Source organism: Pyrus communis, chromosome 15 (assembly GCF_963583255.1).
Source record: "Pyrus communis chromosome 15, drPyrComm1.1, whole genome shotgun sequence".
Taxonomy (NCBI): domain Eukaryota; kingdom Viridiplantae; phylum Streptophyta; class Magnoliopsida; order Rosales; family Rosaceae; genus Pyrus; species Pyrus communis.
Window position 1 is genome coordinate 22266294 of NC_084817.1, and position 16095 is coordinate 22282388.

At 35.8% G+C, this 16095-nt stretch overlaps 1 protein-coding gene across 1 annotated transcript; it reads left to right on the forward strand.

Moving 5' to 3' along the window:
• The first annotated feature begins 9554 nt into the window (after positions 1 to 9554).
• LOC137718462 (protein RAE1-like) lies at positions 9555 to 15128 on the forward strand. The gene is made up of 12 exons (XM_068458017.1): positions 9555 to 9653; positions 9781 to 9854; positions 9976 to 10062; positions 10555 to 10632; positions 11459 to 11649; positions 11800 to 11941; positions 12267 to 12347; positions 12853 to 12981; positions 13717 to 13794; positions 13974 to 14045; positions 14637 to 14717; positions 14807 to 15128. The coding sequence occupies exons 2-12, from the start codon at positions 9798 to 9800 to the stop codon at positions 14852 to 14854; spliced, it is 1044 nt and encodes a 347-aa protein (XP_068314118.1). The 5' UTR covers positions 9555 to 9653; positions 9781 to 9797; the 3' UTR covers positions 14855 to 15128.
• The last annotated feature ends 967 nt before the right edge of the window (positions 15129 to 16095 follow it).

Genomic DNA, 16095 nt, shown 5'->3' on the forward strand with positions numbered 1-16095 from the left:
TTTACCAGAAACATAGTCTATCTAAAGTTTTGACATATATTTATATGGCAAGGGAGGTGACCAGAGGAGGAGAGTCTGCGGCAGTCTACAGTTCTCATAAGCAATCACATGTGAGATCCATTGGTTCACACCACATTTCAACATCATCCAATATTTGTACGTACTCTTTCACACCCACACATGTGTGTGTGAATATGTATTATAACATAAGATAGGATTAAGGAGAGAAAATCAATTAAGGTGGTTTGGACACGTGAACCGAAGATCTACAGATGCTGCGGTTAGAAGATAGGGTTACGAGACAGAGACTCAGGACAAAAAGGAGTAGAGGAAGATTTAGGAAGACTTTGAAAGAGACTTTAAGAAAAGATACGGAGTACTTAGAGTTAAGGGAAGACATGGGGCAAAATCGAATTGTAGTGGCGTTCTAGGATGAATACAGCCGATCCCACTTTGTGTAATAAGGTTGGTTGTTGTTGTTGTACATATTATAACATAACAATACAAAATCTATTTTCCACACCACCAACCACCTAAATTCCTCTTATTCCACAACTTTCTGCAGTGACCATATGGAAATTGACCTGTATAATGCATGGAAACTGCATTTGAGGTTCTTTCCTTGATGCTTACGTTGATCAGTTGTCTTTTTATGTAAGAGAAGATGAAGATGAAGAAATTTGAAAACTCTCAGTGCCTGTCAAAGCGTACGTACATGTTTTCTTCTTTACTATACATACATACGTACGTACTGTCATATACATGTTTGTTCAGGTTGATCAGAAATCACAAAGACAAACTTGCACATATACATACATACATACATACATACATAGGTGTGCGCACATGTGCAGGGGCGGATGGAAATAGGGAAAGGTGATCTCATGACCACCTGAAGTCTGGAAAATATACATGTGAAAGTCTTCTGATGACCCTCCAAATGTTTGATACAAATTCCTTTTGTGCCTATTATATGTTTAATGTAAAGCTTACTAAGCATAACAGCACTCGACAAATTCACTCTTTATCACTCATCAGATTGTTTGCATATGCCGATATCTATTGACATGTGCGCAATATGGTTTGACTGAATAAAATGATTTTTTTTTTTTTTTGCACGCTTCACGCTCTGTTCTTATATAAAAAAACTTGTATTTAATACTGGAACTCCTAAAGTTCAAATCCGGAAACCGTCACTACGCGCGTGTATATATGTATATATGAATAATCGACATGTATGAACATAGGGTGAATTTCTCGTGGCGGCCTTCATTCGTCGTTCCGTAACTGTACCAGTTAATGCCATTCAAATTTAAGCGAAAGTCGCACAAGAAACATACACAGTTTTTCCGAGAAATTGTGAAGCAAGTAATATCCAGGTGCATACGATATGCCACAGTTCTCAAATATTGACCGGAATAATTCACTGTCACTTGACCCTTGAGAGTGCTCTGCATCAAGACATATTGTCGCTTGAAGTAAAACCCATCTACTTCAATTTTGTTTTTAATAGAGCGATAACATAAATGGGTTAAATAGTTAAGGTTCGTTTGAAAACGTTTTTGGAAAAGAAAAAAAAAATTGGGTTCTAAAAGTACTTGAAGTGTTTCATGTAAGAAGCATTAGTTATTTAATATGCTTCTTGTCAGAAACACTTAGAGTGTTTTCTAAGATTCACTTATATTTTTACCAAGAAATGGTCTGAAAAACTTTTTTACTAAAGCACTTTCAGACATTTTAAAAATACTTTCAAACAAACTCTTAGTTAAGAAAGAGATGAATTGTAAGGATCAAATCTTTATCAATATGCATAAATATGATTGATTTCCACTAATACGATAAACGCCATCTGCAATCCACCTACTACAATTGACAAGTCTAATTTTTTTTTTTTTCCACGAAATTATAATAAATTAGGACGGGCATCAACCCACCATACGAACTGCTGCAACTGCATGCGGAATAGGAGGAAATTAAATGCATTGAAAACGACTTGGTCTCGTATCGGTTATGAAATGGAAGGAAGGATTCGAAAATGTAATGAGATTTTCCAACTAACCAAACAACTAAAATTAATGAAATCAAATAGGCATGGGAAGGGGACGGATCATATTTTAGTGGGGCGATCTTAACCTCTAGTCATACGTGAAAATCTTTTTTTTTTTTTTTTATGATAATAGAATATCTTCTATAATTTCATCACCTTGTTTTGTTCTCAAATTTCATTACGTCAACCTGTTGCCATTTTTCTCATAGTTATCGCTTATTATTATACAAAATTATTTGAAAAACCGATCAGTTCAAGGAGAATGAATATTATGGCAAATATTTTATCTGCCCCTTTTGTTAGCGTCATAATTTTTAACTTTCCACAAAATTTCATTGCCCACAGCTGCTCTCAGTAGGCCTTAGCTGCCTTTGTTCTTGCATAGGGACAAATATATATTGTACTATTTTAAACAAAGTAGCATCAACTACAAAAAGAATTATTCAATTAAAGTTTCATTATTTTAATTTAATATAATCCTTCCACATTAATAGGTATACTTAGAGAGCAAGCCAATGAATTTGATCTCCTTCTTGTGTTGGATATGAACCAACTTGTCTCCATTTTCTGGTTGAAGATTCTCTTTGGCCTCGTTTATTATTGAGGATCAGGTTAAAATGGATACTTTAATATTTTAATGATATGTTGAAGTAAAAAAACTGAAACTTTGTGGTCAACTTAGAGAAAAGGGAAAGATTAGAATAAGTTATCAATTTCAATCTTCTTAAGATTGGGGGATTAAAAAGAAGTAAAGAGTAAGCCTGACAATTTTTTATACGAACCGTTAATCTGACACGAAAATAAGAGTTTCGGATTAATCTGTTAACGAGTCGGGTCATTATCGGATAACTCAGTAAGAACCCGTTAACGTTTTGTGTTGTTATCGGATTACCTATTAGAAACTCGATAACGTTTCGTGTCATTAACGGGTCACCTATTTAGACATTAGGCATTGCATTGCAAGACCAGTTAACCCGACACGAAACAACATAACTTGTTGACGATTTGGGTTATTAGGTCACATGTTAAGAACCCATTAAGATAACGGATTTAACACGAGACGGGTAAGACACAAATACAAATACTACAAAAATGACCCATTTGTTGGGCCTAGTTTAGAGAGCTATCCAACCCGATGTAGCAATTGGGTTTTCTCGGCCCGGAGAAGTAGTTCGGACCAGTCTACTTTGTCTCATTATTTTGTGGCCCTTGGTTCCCACTTCTTTTGCCGTTTGACGTGAAAGTGGGCAAAGACTACCCGGCCAAGCCCAAGAGACCAAAGTCCAGCTCGGCCCATAGACTTGGGCTTATGTTGATCGAGAGAGGAAAACTAGTGACGGGATGTCTTTGTTTGCATGATTCTCCCCGCACTTTTTACTTGAGAAAACTAATGAAAAGTCTAAATTTTTTTTTTAGTTTTAATGAAAAATGACAAATAAAAGTATAGTGAATAGTATCAAGAAAATGTAAAAATGTGATTTTTCGTTAAAAGTGAACAGTACCAAAAGTGTTTCGTTAAAACTTTTTTTATTTATTTAGTAAGGGTATTACAGGTAGGGGCTAGGGTGAAAAAATCGAAAACTGAAAAAAAAGGATCCGAACACTGAATAGAAATCGAAAAAACCGAACCGAACTAAACATAATTACTTTTATTTATTTATTTATGTTGAATATTTATTTTTGACCAAATCAAACCGAATTAAACATAATTATTTTTATTTATTTATGTTGAATATTTATTTTCGAAGCCCAATTTCGAATCAATCACTATATTATTCAAAGCGTAGTAAGGAGAAAGCATGTGTTATCATTTTTGTATTGGATCATCAAGTGAAATGATTGAATAAGCAGGGGCAAATTTCTTTAGGTCACCTTGGAAACTGAATAAGCAGTAAACCATCAAGTGAACTAACTAGCTGTTAGTTCACCTTGATATCAGAAAATCAAAACAAGACATTAAAGAGCTGAAAGTTCACGTTTCTTGAAAACTAAAGACACGTATTGGGCAGTAAATCAAACTGTCAGATATAAAAGTTTCATCATTCTTCTCCATAGATACTGCACATAAAAGTATGTAAGAGCTTATCGAACATATTGCCTTCATATTATAGTCACATCCATAAGTGTAATGAATTATGAACTTCTCCACTCAATTGATTTATTTTTATCTTCGCCTCACTGTCAAGTTTTGAAAATTAAGATGAGGTTTTCCATGAGATTCCTGAGTGTAGAACCCCATTTGACAGTGTTTTGGGTCTCACTACTATACTTTTCACTTATTTTTTTAGTTTTCGACTAAGATATTCTACTAAATATACATTTGTTACTCAATAAATCATAAAACTGCTTCCAAATTCCTTAAAAAGTTTAACTTAATGCTTAGGAAGAATATTTTGCAAAAATAAAAAATTCCATTTCTGTCAAAAACATAGATGTTAGGCGGGCTCGAGCATGCAAAACGAGCTAGACTCAACTCACAAAGAACGAAACGAACCATGACACGCAAAATAAGGAGGGCTCAGCTCATAGAAAACAGGGCGTAGTGAGGCAATTCCTTCTAGTAGTGGATGCAAGTAACTCACATAAAACCTTCTAGCATGCAAAACGAGGCAAGCTCCACGCACGAAAAATGAGGCGTTATACATCACACAAATTGAGGCCAGCCCTGCACACAAGAAACGAGGATGGCTTTGTGCGCACTAAAACGATGCGGGCCACATGGAAGGGGCAGGCTTTTGGCAAGCGAAATGATACAAAATCCTCACATACAAAGTGAGGCGAATCCACGCACACAAGACGAGGTGGGCTTTGTGTAAGCAGGAAGAGGTGAACTCTCGGGTGCTCAGAAAACGAGTCGAGCTCTACTCACGAAAAAAGAGGCCGGATACGTCACGCAAACCGAGGCTAGCTGAACACAAAATCAGGATAGTATTCTGACACGTAAAACAAGATGATCTCCTCACATGTAAAACGAGGCGGAAGCATACTCAGCTCACACAAAACAAGGAAACATTGGCATGCAAAACGAGGCGAGCCTGCACACAAAAAATCGGGTGGTCTTCTGGGACACAAAACGAGGTGAGGTTAAAAACATTCGAGTGCGCCGGACGCTGAAATGTGCCCAACTTAGGGTGTTATTTTTGCATTCCCCTTCTATTCACTTATTACTATTCATGTTCTACTATTCACACGCTCATAAACCCTAAACCTCATAGGCCTCCACTTCTTCTACTGCATTTTCTTGCGCCTAGTGTGACATCCCACATCGCCCAGGGGAGTGAGCCTTATATGTATATTCTCATTCCTACCTAGCACGAGGCCTTTTGGGAGTTCACTGGTTTCGAGTTCCGTAGGAACTCCCAAGTTAAGCGAGAAGAGGGCTAGAGCAATCCCATGATGGGTGATCCACTGGGAAGTTGCTCGTGAGTTCCCAAAAACAAAATCGTGAGGGAATGGTAAGCCCAAAGCGGACAATATTGTGCTACGGTGGTAGAGCGGGCCTGGGAAGTGGTCCCCCCAGGCCGGGATGTGCCGACGAGGACATCGGGCCCCTAAGGGGGTGGATTGTGACATCTCACATCGCCCAGGGGAGTAAGCCTTGTATGTATATTCCCATCCCTACCTAGCACGAGGCCTTTTGGGAGCTCACTGGCTTCGGGTTCTGTAGGAACTCCAAAGTTAAGCGAGAAGGGGGCTAGAGCAATCCCATGATGGGTGACCCACTGGGAAGTTGCTCGTGAGTTCCCAAAAACAAAACCGTGAGGGAATGGTAAGCCCAAAGCAGACAATATCGTGCTACGGTGGTAGAGCGGGCTCGGAAAGTGGTCGCCACAGGCGGGGATGTGACACCTAGACCATCAATTTTATTTATTTTAATTTTTTTTGTTAAACTTCTCTTTTTCTCTTACCCTAACACCAAATTATAATCTTCATATTCTACAAAATGTATTTTTGGTGATTTTTTTTTTTTATAATCCATTTCTTGATCTTTTGAGAACGGGTCGCAACAAGCATGTATTGGTTGAACCGTTCTTGAAAGATCAAGATGGAACAAATGAGAGCTCGAAGTGGCCGAGACAGTTTGTGACAGGTCAAGATAAATTGTGAACTATGCCCAAAGTCAGACAAAATTTGTTGGATGTGTGAAGCCATTTTGGTTGGTAAAATGTCGCGCGTGATTTTCTGTATTGGTAAGAGAAATAAAAGAAAAATGAACAAAAACGTTTGAAAAAAAAATGTTTCAATTTCTTGAAAGTGCCAGAAAGTCACGCCAAAAAAAAATTCTAGGCCTCACTACTATATTTTTCACTTATATTTTAGTTTTCGGCTTAAGTATTCTACTAAATATACATTTGTTGCTCAATAAACCGTAACACATCTTCCAAATTACTTAAAAAGTTTAACTTAATGCTCATGAAAAATATTTTTCGAAAATAACTACATTTTTGTAAACAAAACATAGGTGTTAGGCATGCTTGACGCACGCAAAATGAAGCGGAGTAAGGTCACGCAGAATGAGGTACACCATGGTGCGTAAAACAAGGTGGGCTCAGCTCATAGAAAACAGAGTCCGCACAAAGAAAACGAGGCGGGATACAACGCAAAAATAGAGGTGCGCACGGAAAACAAGGCTTGTTCTGTGCATGCCAAAAGGATGCAGGCTCGGTGGACATAAAAAAGGGCGAGCTTCTGGCAGGCAAAACATTGCAGACACCTCACATGCTGAACGAGGCGAACCCAGGCATACACGACGAGACATGCTTGCGCATGCAGAATGAGGTGAACTCTTGGGTGGTCAGAAAACGAGTTAGGCTCCACACACAAAAAAATATATTTTGAAGAACATAAATACGATAGTTTGTTATAGTGGTAAGAGAAATAAAAGAAAAATTAACAAAAATGATTCAAATTCTTAGGGTGCCAAAACGTCAAACTTGACTTTCTGGCACCCCAATAATTTGAATCATCATTTTATTCCTTTTATCACTACAACAAACTTTTGTCTTCATGTTCTTCAAATATTTTTTTCCGTGCAAAATTTATTTTAATTCGTATTTAAACACTTGTAATCAAAGATTTAAAATCTAAATTTATAAATATTTGAACCTTTTTTTTTTCTTTTTGCTAATTTTCCTTTTATCTAAATCTGAATTAAATATTAATATAACTCTCTTTGTCAACCAAAAAAGGTGAAAGACTGTTTAACAAAACAAAGTTCCGCTATTTTATGTTTAAGCCTCACCTACAAGTGATTTTAACATCTCTAATTAAAAATAAATAAAAAATATTCACTGAATATACATTTTAACATCATTATATTTTTCACTTATTTCATTACTTTTGGGCTTAAATATTCACCGTTCAATCTTTTTTTTTTTTTCACCTTCGCCTCACTGTGAAGTTTTGAAAATTAAGGTATGATTTTTAGTTGAGATTCTTGAGCGCAAAGAACCCCATTTCACAATGTTATGGGCCTCATTATATTTTCACTTATTTTTTTTTAGTTTTCAGCTTAAATATTCTACTAAATATACATTTGTTGCTCAATAAACCGTAAAACAACTTCCAAATTCCTTCAAAAGTTTAACTTAATGCTCATGAAAAATATTTTGCAAAAATAAAAAATTTACAATTTTGTCAAAAAACGTGGGTATTAGGCAGGCTTAATGCACACAAAATGAGACAGACTCAAGTCACATAGAACGAGGTAAACCATGGAGCGCAAAACAAGGCAGGCTCGGCTCACAGAAAATAAAGCAAGCTTCTGGCACACAAAACGAGGTAAGCTTCGGTACAAAAAACGAGGCGAGATACGACGCACAAATCGAGGTGCACATGGAAAATGATGCTTGCTTCATTCACGCCAAAAGGTTGCGGGCTCTGTGGACGCAAAAAAAGGCGGGCTTCTAGCAGGCAAAACGTTGCGGACACCTCACAAGTAGAACGAGGCGAACCCAGTCACACAAGACGAGATAGGCTCCATGCACGTAGAACGAGGCGAACTCCCGGGTGGTCAAAAAATGAGTCGGGCTCCACGCACGAGAAAATATATTTTGAAGAACATGAATACGATCGTTTGTCGTAGTGGTAAGAGAAAGAAAAGAAAAATTAACAAAAATTTACAAAAATGCCTTAAATTTTTGTTAATTTTTCTTTTCTTTCTCTTACCACTACGACAAACTATTGTATTCATGTTCTTCAAAATATATTTTTCCGTACAAAATCTATTATAATTCGTATTTAAACACTTGTAATCAATGATTTAAAACCTAAATTTAAAGATATTTGAATTTTTTTTTCTTTTTGCTAATTTTTCTTTTATCTAAATCTGAACCACATATTAATAGAACCCTCTTTGTCAACCAAAAGTGATGAAAGACTATTTAACAAAACAAAATTTTGCTATTTTTTTGTTTAAGCCGCACCTATAGGTGATTTTAACATCTCTAGTTAAAAAAAAAAGTTAATAAATATACACTAACTATACATTCTAACATCTCTAAATTTTTCACTTATTTTATTCCTTTTAGGCTTAAATATTCTACTAAATATATACTTGTTGCTCAATAAATTGTAAATCCACTTCCATATACATTATAAAGATTTCCCTAGTGTTACAAAAAATATTTCGAGAAAATAAAAATTTGCATTTTTTTACAAAAAAAACGTGGATTAACACTCATAGTTTTCAATTGGTTTTGCAAATTCACATTGTAAATCACCGTTCAATTTTTTTATTTTCACATTTGCCTCACTGTGAAGTTTTGAAAATTAAGGTGAGACTTTCCGTTGAGATTCTTGAGTGCAAAGAACTCCATTTGACAATGTTCTAGGCCTCACTACTATATTTTTCACTTATTTTTGTAGTTTTCGGCTTAAATATTCTACTAAATATATATTTATTGCTCAATAAACCGTAAAATTGCTTCCAAATTCCTTAAAATGTTTTAACTTTAATGCTTAAGAAAAATATTTTGCGAAAATAAAAAAATTTGCATTTTTTGTCAAAAAACATGAGGATTAGGCAGGCTCGACGCATGCAAAACGAGACGGACTCAGGTCATGCAGAACGAGGTGAACTATGTCACGCAAAATAAGGCAGGTTTGACTTACAGAAAATGGGACGGACTTTTGACATGCAAAGTGAGGCGAGAAAGTCACGCGTGTATTAAAAAAATATTTTGTGAAATTAAAAAATATCATTTTTGTCACAAAAAAACAAGGGTGTTACGTACAAATACGTATACACTATGAGTATTAAAAGAAAATACAACCGCCATAACATCTGTGAGTGCTGAAGACCTACGCCATGCGGAGAAGAGATCCTTTCCGGATCAAGTGATCAAGCCTTTAAAATTTTATTCAATAGTCTATCTGTTTTGACTTCTTAAAAACTATAATAATTTTTAGTTATTGAATAAAATTTCAAATGCTCGGATCAGTTAATTCGATGAGCTTTGTGGAAGAGCTCCGTGCGTAAAATCCACGACCGTGTTTATATATAATTACTCATCTCCTTTTTCCTCTTGGACCAAAGTTTCAAGGCTCAGTCTTCTTCTCACATATTCCGCTCAGTTTCCTCTCCTCTCTCCTCCTTCAGCTAACGGTATCTCTCTCTCTAGGGTTAGGGTTTTACAGTTGTACTTCTCTGATGAATGCTCGCTAATTTCTTTATTTACAATAATATTTTTTTTTTAATTTTGAGATTTGGATATGCAATTTTCACTTTACAGTTCTGAGTGCGAGTTCAATGTCGAATTTCATGGCTGCTTCGAATCAGAATACGAATCCGAACAAGTCCTTTGAGGTGAATTCGATTCACTTGCAGTTATTCTGCAGTTGTTCTTCGATTTTGCTTTTTGTTTTGATTTTTTTGGATTTTCTTCGTTAATTTAGTTTCCTTTTTCTTTTAATTTTTAATATTTTAGGTCACCCCTCCACCGAACGACTCGATATCGAGCCTAAGCTTCAGTCCCAAGAGTAACATTCTGGTCGCCACCTCCTGGGATAACCAGGTATGTGTGTATGTGGCCTTACATTCTGTTTGGTTGCTGAGAAAGTTTTTTTTCTATAGGATTTGATTGGATTTCTGTCATCAGACTACACTATGCTTATGCTTATTGCTTATGTAGATACACCGTTGGGCATTGGATTGAATTTTACAATTTCTTGTCTTATCTTTGCAACCAAACTAACAGTTTATTGGTAGGATTAACTATTAAGTAATGACTGCTGGTATGCCCGTGTTTAGGTACGATGCTGGGAGATACACTATGTGTGTATGTGGCCTTACATTCTGTTTGGTTGCTGAGAAAGTTTTTTTTCTATAGGATTTGATTGGATTTCTGTCATCAGACTACACTATGCTTATGCTTATTGCTTATGTAGATACACCGTTGGGCATTGGATTGAATTTTACAATTTCCTGTCTTATCTTTGCAACCAAACTAACAGTTTATTGGTAGGATTAACTATTAAGTAATGACTGCTGGTATGCCCGTGTTTAGGTACGATGCTGGGAGATACACCAGAGTGGACAAAATCTTGCTAGTGTGCCCAAGGCATCCATATCGCATGACCAACCGGTATCGTCTCTCTCATTCTCTCCATATTACATGAAACTAGTTCGGTAGTCAACTTATTTTGTTTCGCGAGTTTGAATTCCAACATCTTGTGGAATTATGGATATGTACACAACAATGTATCAACTATAGTTTTAAATTATAACTAGGGTATGAATTAGAAATACCTGTTGAGGTTATAAATGCTAGATGGCCTGCCTTTACTTGTGGAATTCGAACTTGGAACTTTTGTCTGCTCCACTGGCAGAGTTAGGGGAGTTTACATCTGGCCATGGCCCTCTGATATGATCCTTAACTTCTGATCTTCATAGTGACTTAGGGTTATTCTGGTTGAATACAAAACAAACAAAAGTATTGCTGTTTGTTTCCAGATGTATTACTCAGGAATTGAGATAAGAGTAGTTTTATGTGATACTAAATATAAAAAAACAGGGAGATATACATTGGTTGCAAATTTTTTTTAAGGTTACAATTGGACTCAAAATTTTGTTTAGGTAAAAAACAGTGCAATCTCTGTGTAGAAGGTCAAATTATGGAATTGTAATTATGGGACGTCTGAGACATGTCTCTGCAATGAAGATGTCAAGGTCAATTGCTTTACAATTGTTATATGTTGTTGATTTTAAGCAAGTAATTTTTGTACTGTTATTATACGATCTGATTTAAAAAGATAAAGTCCTTAGAGTAAGGATCACCACTATTTCAAAGATTTATCGATAAATACATATGTTTGTACATGCACAAGCATGTGCATTTAATTTGAGACCACATTAGATCAATGTAGAAATTTTGTGATATAACTTGGAGTGATGCATGTCTATCTATATAGGTTTTGTGCTCAACCTGGAAGGATGATGGATCAACAGTGTTCTCCGGAGGGTGCGACAAGCAAGTTAAGATGTGGCCTTTGGCTGGTAACCAACCAGTGACCGTTGCCATGCATGAAGCACCCATAAAAGAGATTGCATGGATCCCAGAGATGAACTACTTAGTCACAGGAAGCTGGGACAAGACTTTGAAGTAATTTAAACATACCCGTTGTTTTTATCTAGTTTGAGCTATCTGAATTTGTATACCAGAAATTTTAGTGGGGTTCTTGTTAAAATTAATTTCTTAAAGAAGTTTTTTTTCTTCTTCTTTTAATGTATGACCTTTGCTACCCATATTCAGGTATTGGGATCTGAGGCAGCAAACTCCAATCCATACCCAACCTCTACCTGAGCGCTGCTACACTCTATCAGTGAGATACCCTCTAATGGTTGTTGGCACTGCAGACAGAAATCTGATTGTTTTTAACTTGCAAAACCCACAGGTATCATTTTATATGTAAGGGTTATCAGATAGCATTTCTTTTATCAATTTGATGCAACAAGAATACATTGACAAATTAAAGCAGCTTAGTTCTTCAGTAACTTTGTTTACTCCTAGACTCCTAGTTTCCAAAATTAACATTTGTCTAGGCTTTTAATTATTTTTTGCGGTACCCTGAGGATAAGCTTCTTGTTCTTTTTTAAGTTTTCAAGTCCAGTCAATGGATTTGGGATTTGTTATCTAAAAGATTCTAATATTTGACTGGGTCACCTTCATTGACATGCTATTTTTTGCTTCTGATTTCAATTATTTCCAATTACCAACAGACAGAATTCAAGAGAATTGTTTCACCCCTAAAGTATCAAACAAGGTGTGTTGCTGCATTTCCTGATCAGCAAGGATTCTTGGTAAGTATTTGATCTTCCCTTCAAAATTGTTCTTTACTTATTTTTTTGTCCTTGTAGTTTTCTATTTGGTTTCTCTCTGAAAGTATAGTTGTTCTCTTAGTTATCTAGGGGAGGCGGAAACCATGAAAATTATGAGCGCTGACAAGTTAATTTAAAATTTTTTGACTTGGATTATAGTGCTATAATTTTTCACTATGAGATGGGTGTTTTCGTGCTTCCACTAAAGCACAGGGGAGATTGTGTAATTTATTTGCTCAAATGTATTATAGCCTTTTTGAAAATTTGATGTTGATATCATTGGTCATAAGACTCATAACTGATATACCACTTTGCCATCAGTTCTACCATTTGCCATTGTACTTTCTGTTTTAACTATAGTGATTATTGAACAGGACATAGGGTCAGTCATACTCTCTTTTTATTCTTTTGTTTCATAACCTATTTATCTTGTCTGAATAATTATTGAATTATATTAATTATGATTCTGACATTATTCTCCGACCAGGTTGGTTCTATTGAAGGGAGGGTTGGTGTACATCATCTGGATGATGGACTACAAGGTAAAAACTTTACCTTCAAGTGCCATAGAGAGGGCAATGAGATATACTCAGTCAACTCTCTGAACTTCCATCCTGTAAGATTCCTTTATCTTTTTCCTTTGTTTGTAATCATGTCTGGACGGTGTATTGAGGGTCCAACGTATTTATTTTAGGTTGTTTATATTCTTGTTTTAAAATTTAAGATAGATAAGAAAAAGGAAAGGACATTAAGAGGAGAGATGATGGGGTGAAGGAGATATAAATACATTAGAGTTTGAAACTCAAAAGTCAAAACATTTTGAAGTGAAATGTTTATGGTTTTCGCTACATGCATTCTTCTTCACCTCTGTAATGTCTCATCTTGCTCTTTCCTTTTTCCTGTTTCTTTTCACTCTCTTCAATTCTGAAAGATAAAAAGCAAAAATGTTTCTAAATAAACCTTGAATTACTATTTTTCTTTTGTTTTGAAGTTATCTTTTATATCACGTACTGGATTAAATTGGTTGTTGGATTGTCATAGTGTATGAGAATCTGTAAAGTTACATAGCTATGTTTACTGGATTATTTTGTCTGAATAGCAGCTTTGGTCAAGTTAAATCTTACTTCATGTTCGAATTTGTCTTCTTTTAGGAATGAGTTTACTTCAGAATCAATATTTGGAATGCCTAATTATTTGACAGTTTCCATCCAACTAGTTTATACAACATTTAGTCTGTTCATTATGGTTATTGTTAGGTTGTTGAGTGAGATGTTGGATAAATTCTGAGGCTTCATTTTTGGTTTTCTATTATTTGTCAAACATTAGAGCTTATTTTGTGTTCCTCGATCAGGTCCATCACACATTTGCTACCGCTGGTTCTGACGGTTCTTTCAATTTTTGGGATAAGGATAGCAAACAGAGACTAAAGGTTTCTTCCACATCTATTTTCTACTGCTTTTGTTTTTGTATTATGCTTAAACTATGAGCATCTTGACTGTTGGGTTCTGATCAGTTCAAGTTACCGCTAATCTGGTGATATATTTGGTTACTGATAATTTGTTTTGTACGCGTACAAGTGTCTAATAGAGGGTTTTCTGATTTTTTCAGGCAATGGCGAGGTGCAGTCAACCTATACCTTGCAGTGCTTTCAACAATGATGGTTCCATATTTGCATACGCAGTAAGTCTCTTTCTTTGTGATTTTGCAACTAATATGAGGGTTCTGTGTCTGAGGTTTGTCGTTCAAACTTTCATGGGACTGACTCATGGTGTACAACTTGTTTAGAAAAAGGAAAATACCATCCATACTTTTCTGGTTTTCCTCTTTTAAATCTGGGTCGGAAATGAATGGAGTCTGGAAGTTGTATACATCCATAGAAGTTGTGTTCTTCAACTGGTATAAAGTGGTAGAAGTAGGTTGTATCCACTGCAACTTCAGGCAATACCTTTGCGTATGCATTTTTATTGTACTTCTTGCAATGATGACAACCTTCATGCAATTTTGATTATACCTCCAATGAACCTTTCGCTCTGTAGACTTGCTTGTCTTTCACTATTGTTTCTGTCGAGATTATACCGCATGGCTTGCCATCGTTATTTGTGGTCTTGTGCCGTTGTAGTTGTGTCTTTCTGTATTCAAGTGACTGCTGGTTTATGGTTCTAATCTTTGAGAGCCAATTCGACTCGAAAACTGGTTGCGCAAATTCCTTATATTTTACTCTCATAATTTTTAAATATTTTACTGAAGATCCTTTCCGACGTATGTTTCTAGGTTTGCTATGATTGGAGCAAGGGCGCTGAAAATCATAATCCTGCTACCGCAAAGAACTACATTTACCTCCACGTGCCCCAGGTACGTTTCTGACCGTACGTTTCCAGTAATTTTGTTGATGAAGGCCTGGAAATACTCAAACTGCATTGTTACCCTTTTTGTGGCTGCAGGAAGCCGAGGTTAAAGGCAAGCCAAGAATCAACGCTGGAAAACGGTGAAGCTGTCGTGTCGGGTATGGGCTATTTTGTGCATACGACGTTTTTTAGTTGGCAAACGTGTGTGATCAAGGCGGCATTCTGTATGTCTAGTTTACATGGGAAGATAATTGTCTAGTTTAGATAGGAAGATTGTTGTTCTGGTGCTATTTTGAGTTGCCATCTCCGGAGAGGCGGCTAGGTTGTCGACACGATCTCGTTCTTGTTCCGTTGTGCCGAGAATTCAAAACATATAAATTTCTTTGCTAAATTTCAATGAGCTTGAGGTTTCTTGTTATTCTGATGCGATCTTACATGTTCTAAATTAGGCATTTACTCGACGTCGTTCCTAAACTGTTCCTAAACTTAACTACTTCAATTGCTAGTGGTTACGGTTAAATATTAACAGTCATTTTTAAAACTAAAATTAGTTTCTTTCTTAAATACAACGATATTTATTTAGGTAGAAGATAAATTGATATCGAACTCGTTATTAAAGTAAAATGCTTTAATTGATTTTAGAAATACAAGAAGAGACCCATTAAACACCGAACCCACGCGCATACTATTTAGAGAAACCAAACCCAGACTCAAACAACTGAGTACGGTTCATCCACTGGTAATTGTCTTTTCCGGTCGGTTCGGTTTATTTTTGGAAGAAAAATCAAACCTATTGAGTTGGATTTTTTTGTCAGTTGAAATTTAATTTTATACATCATTCACATAAAAAATTAAACCAAATGGTGTGGAGACCACTTCTAATGTTTCAACAATGTGAAATTGAAATAAAATAAGAAGAGAATACCAAAATTTCAATCAAAAGAAACGTAAATGAACATTATGATTCATTGTTCAAATGAAAACCAACAACAAACTTCAATTATTGTCATCCCTAAATGTGTACCTTGCTTATATATTACCAATCGGGATGTGTGATATGTCATGAGAAAATTCGGGTTAGAAATCGGATTGGGTTTGGTTTGGGTTGACATGGGAAGGCAAGAACTCAACCCAAACCTAACCTAATAAATGAATGGGTTGAGTGGAGTAGAGTTTGAGCGAGTTTTTACTTCATATTAACTTGCTTGATTGGGTTTGAAATTGAGTTGGGCATGGGCTGATTCGAGTTGACTGAACTCAAGTTGCACCTCTAGATAAACATCGTATGAACAATTTCTATTCTATCACAATATAATATCTATAAATGTACTGTTATTCACACACTCACTTTTACTTTTCACATATCTGCCTCAATTTTCGGCCAT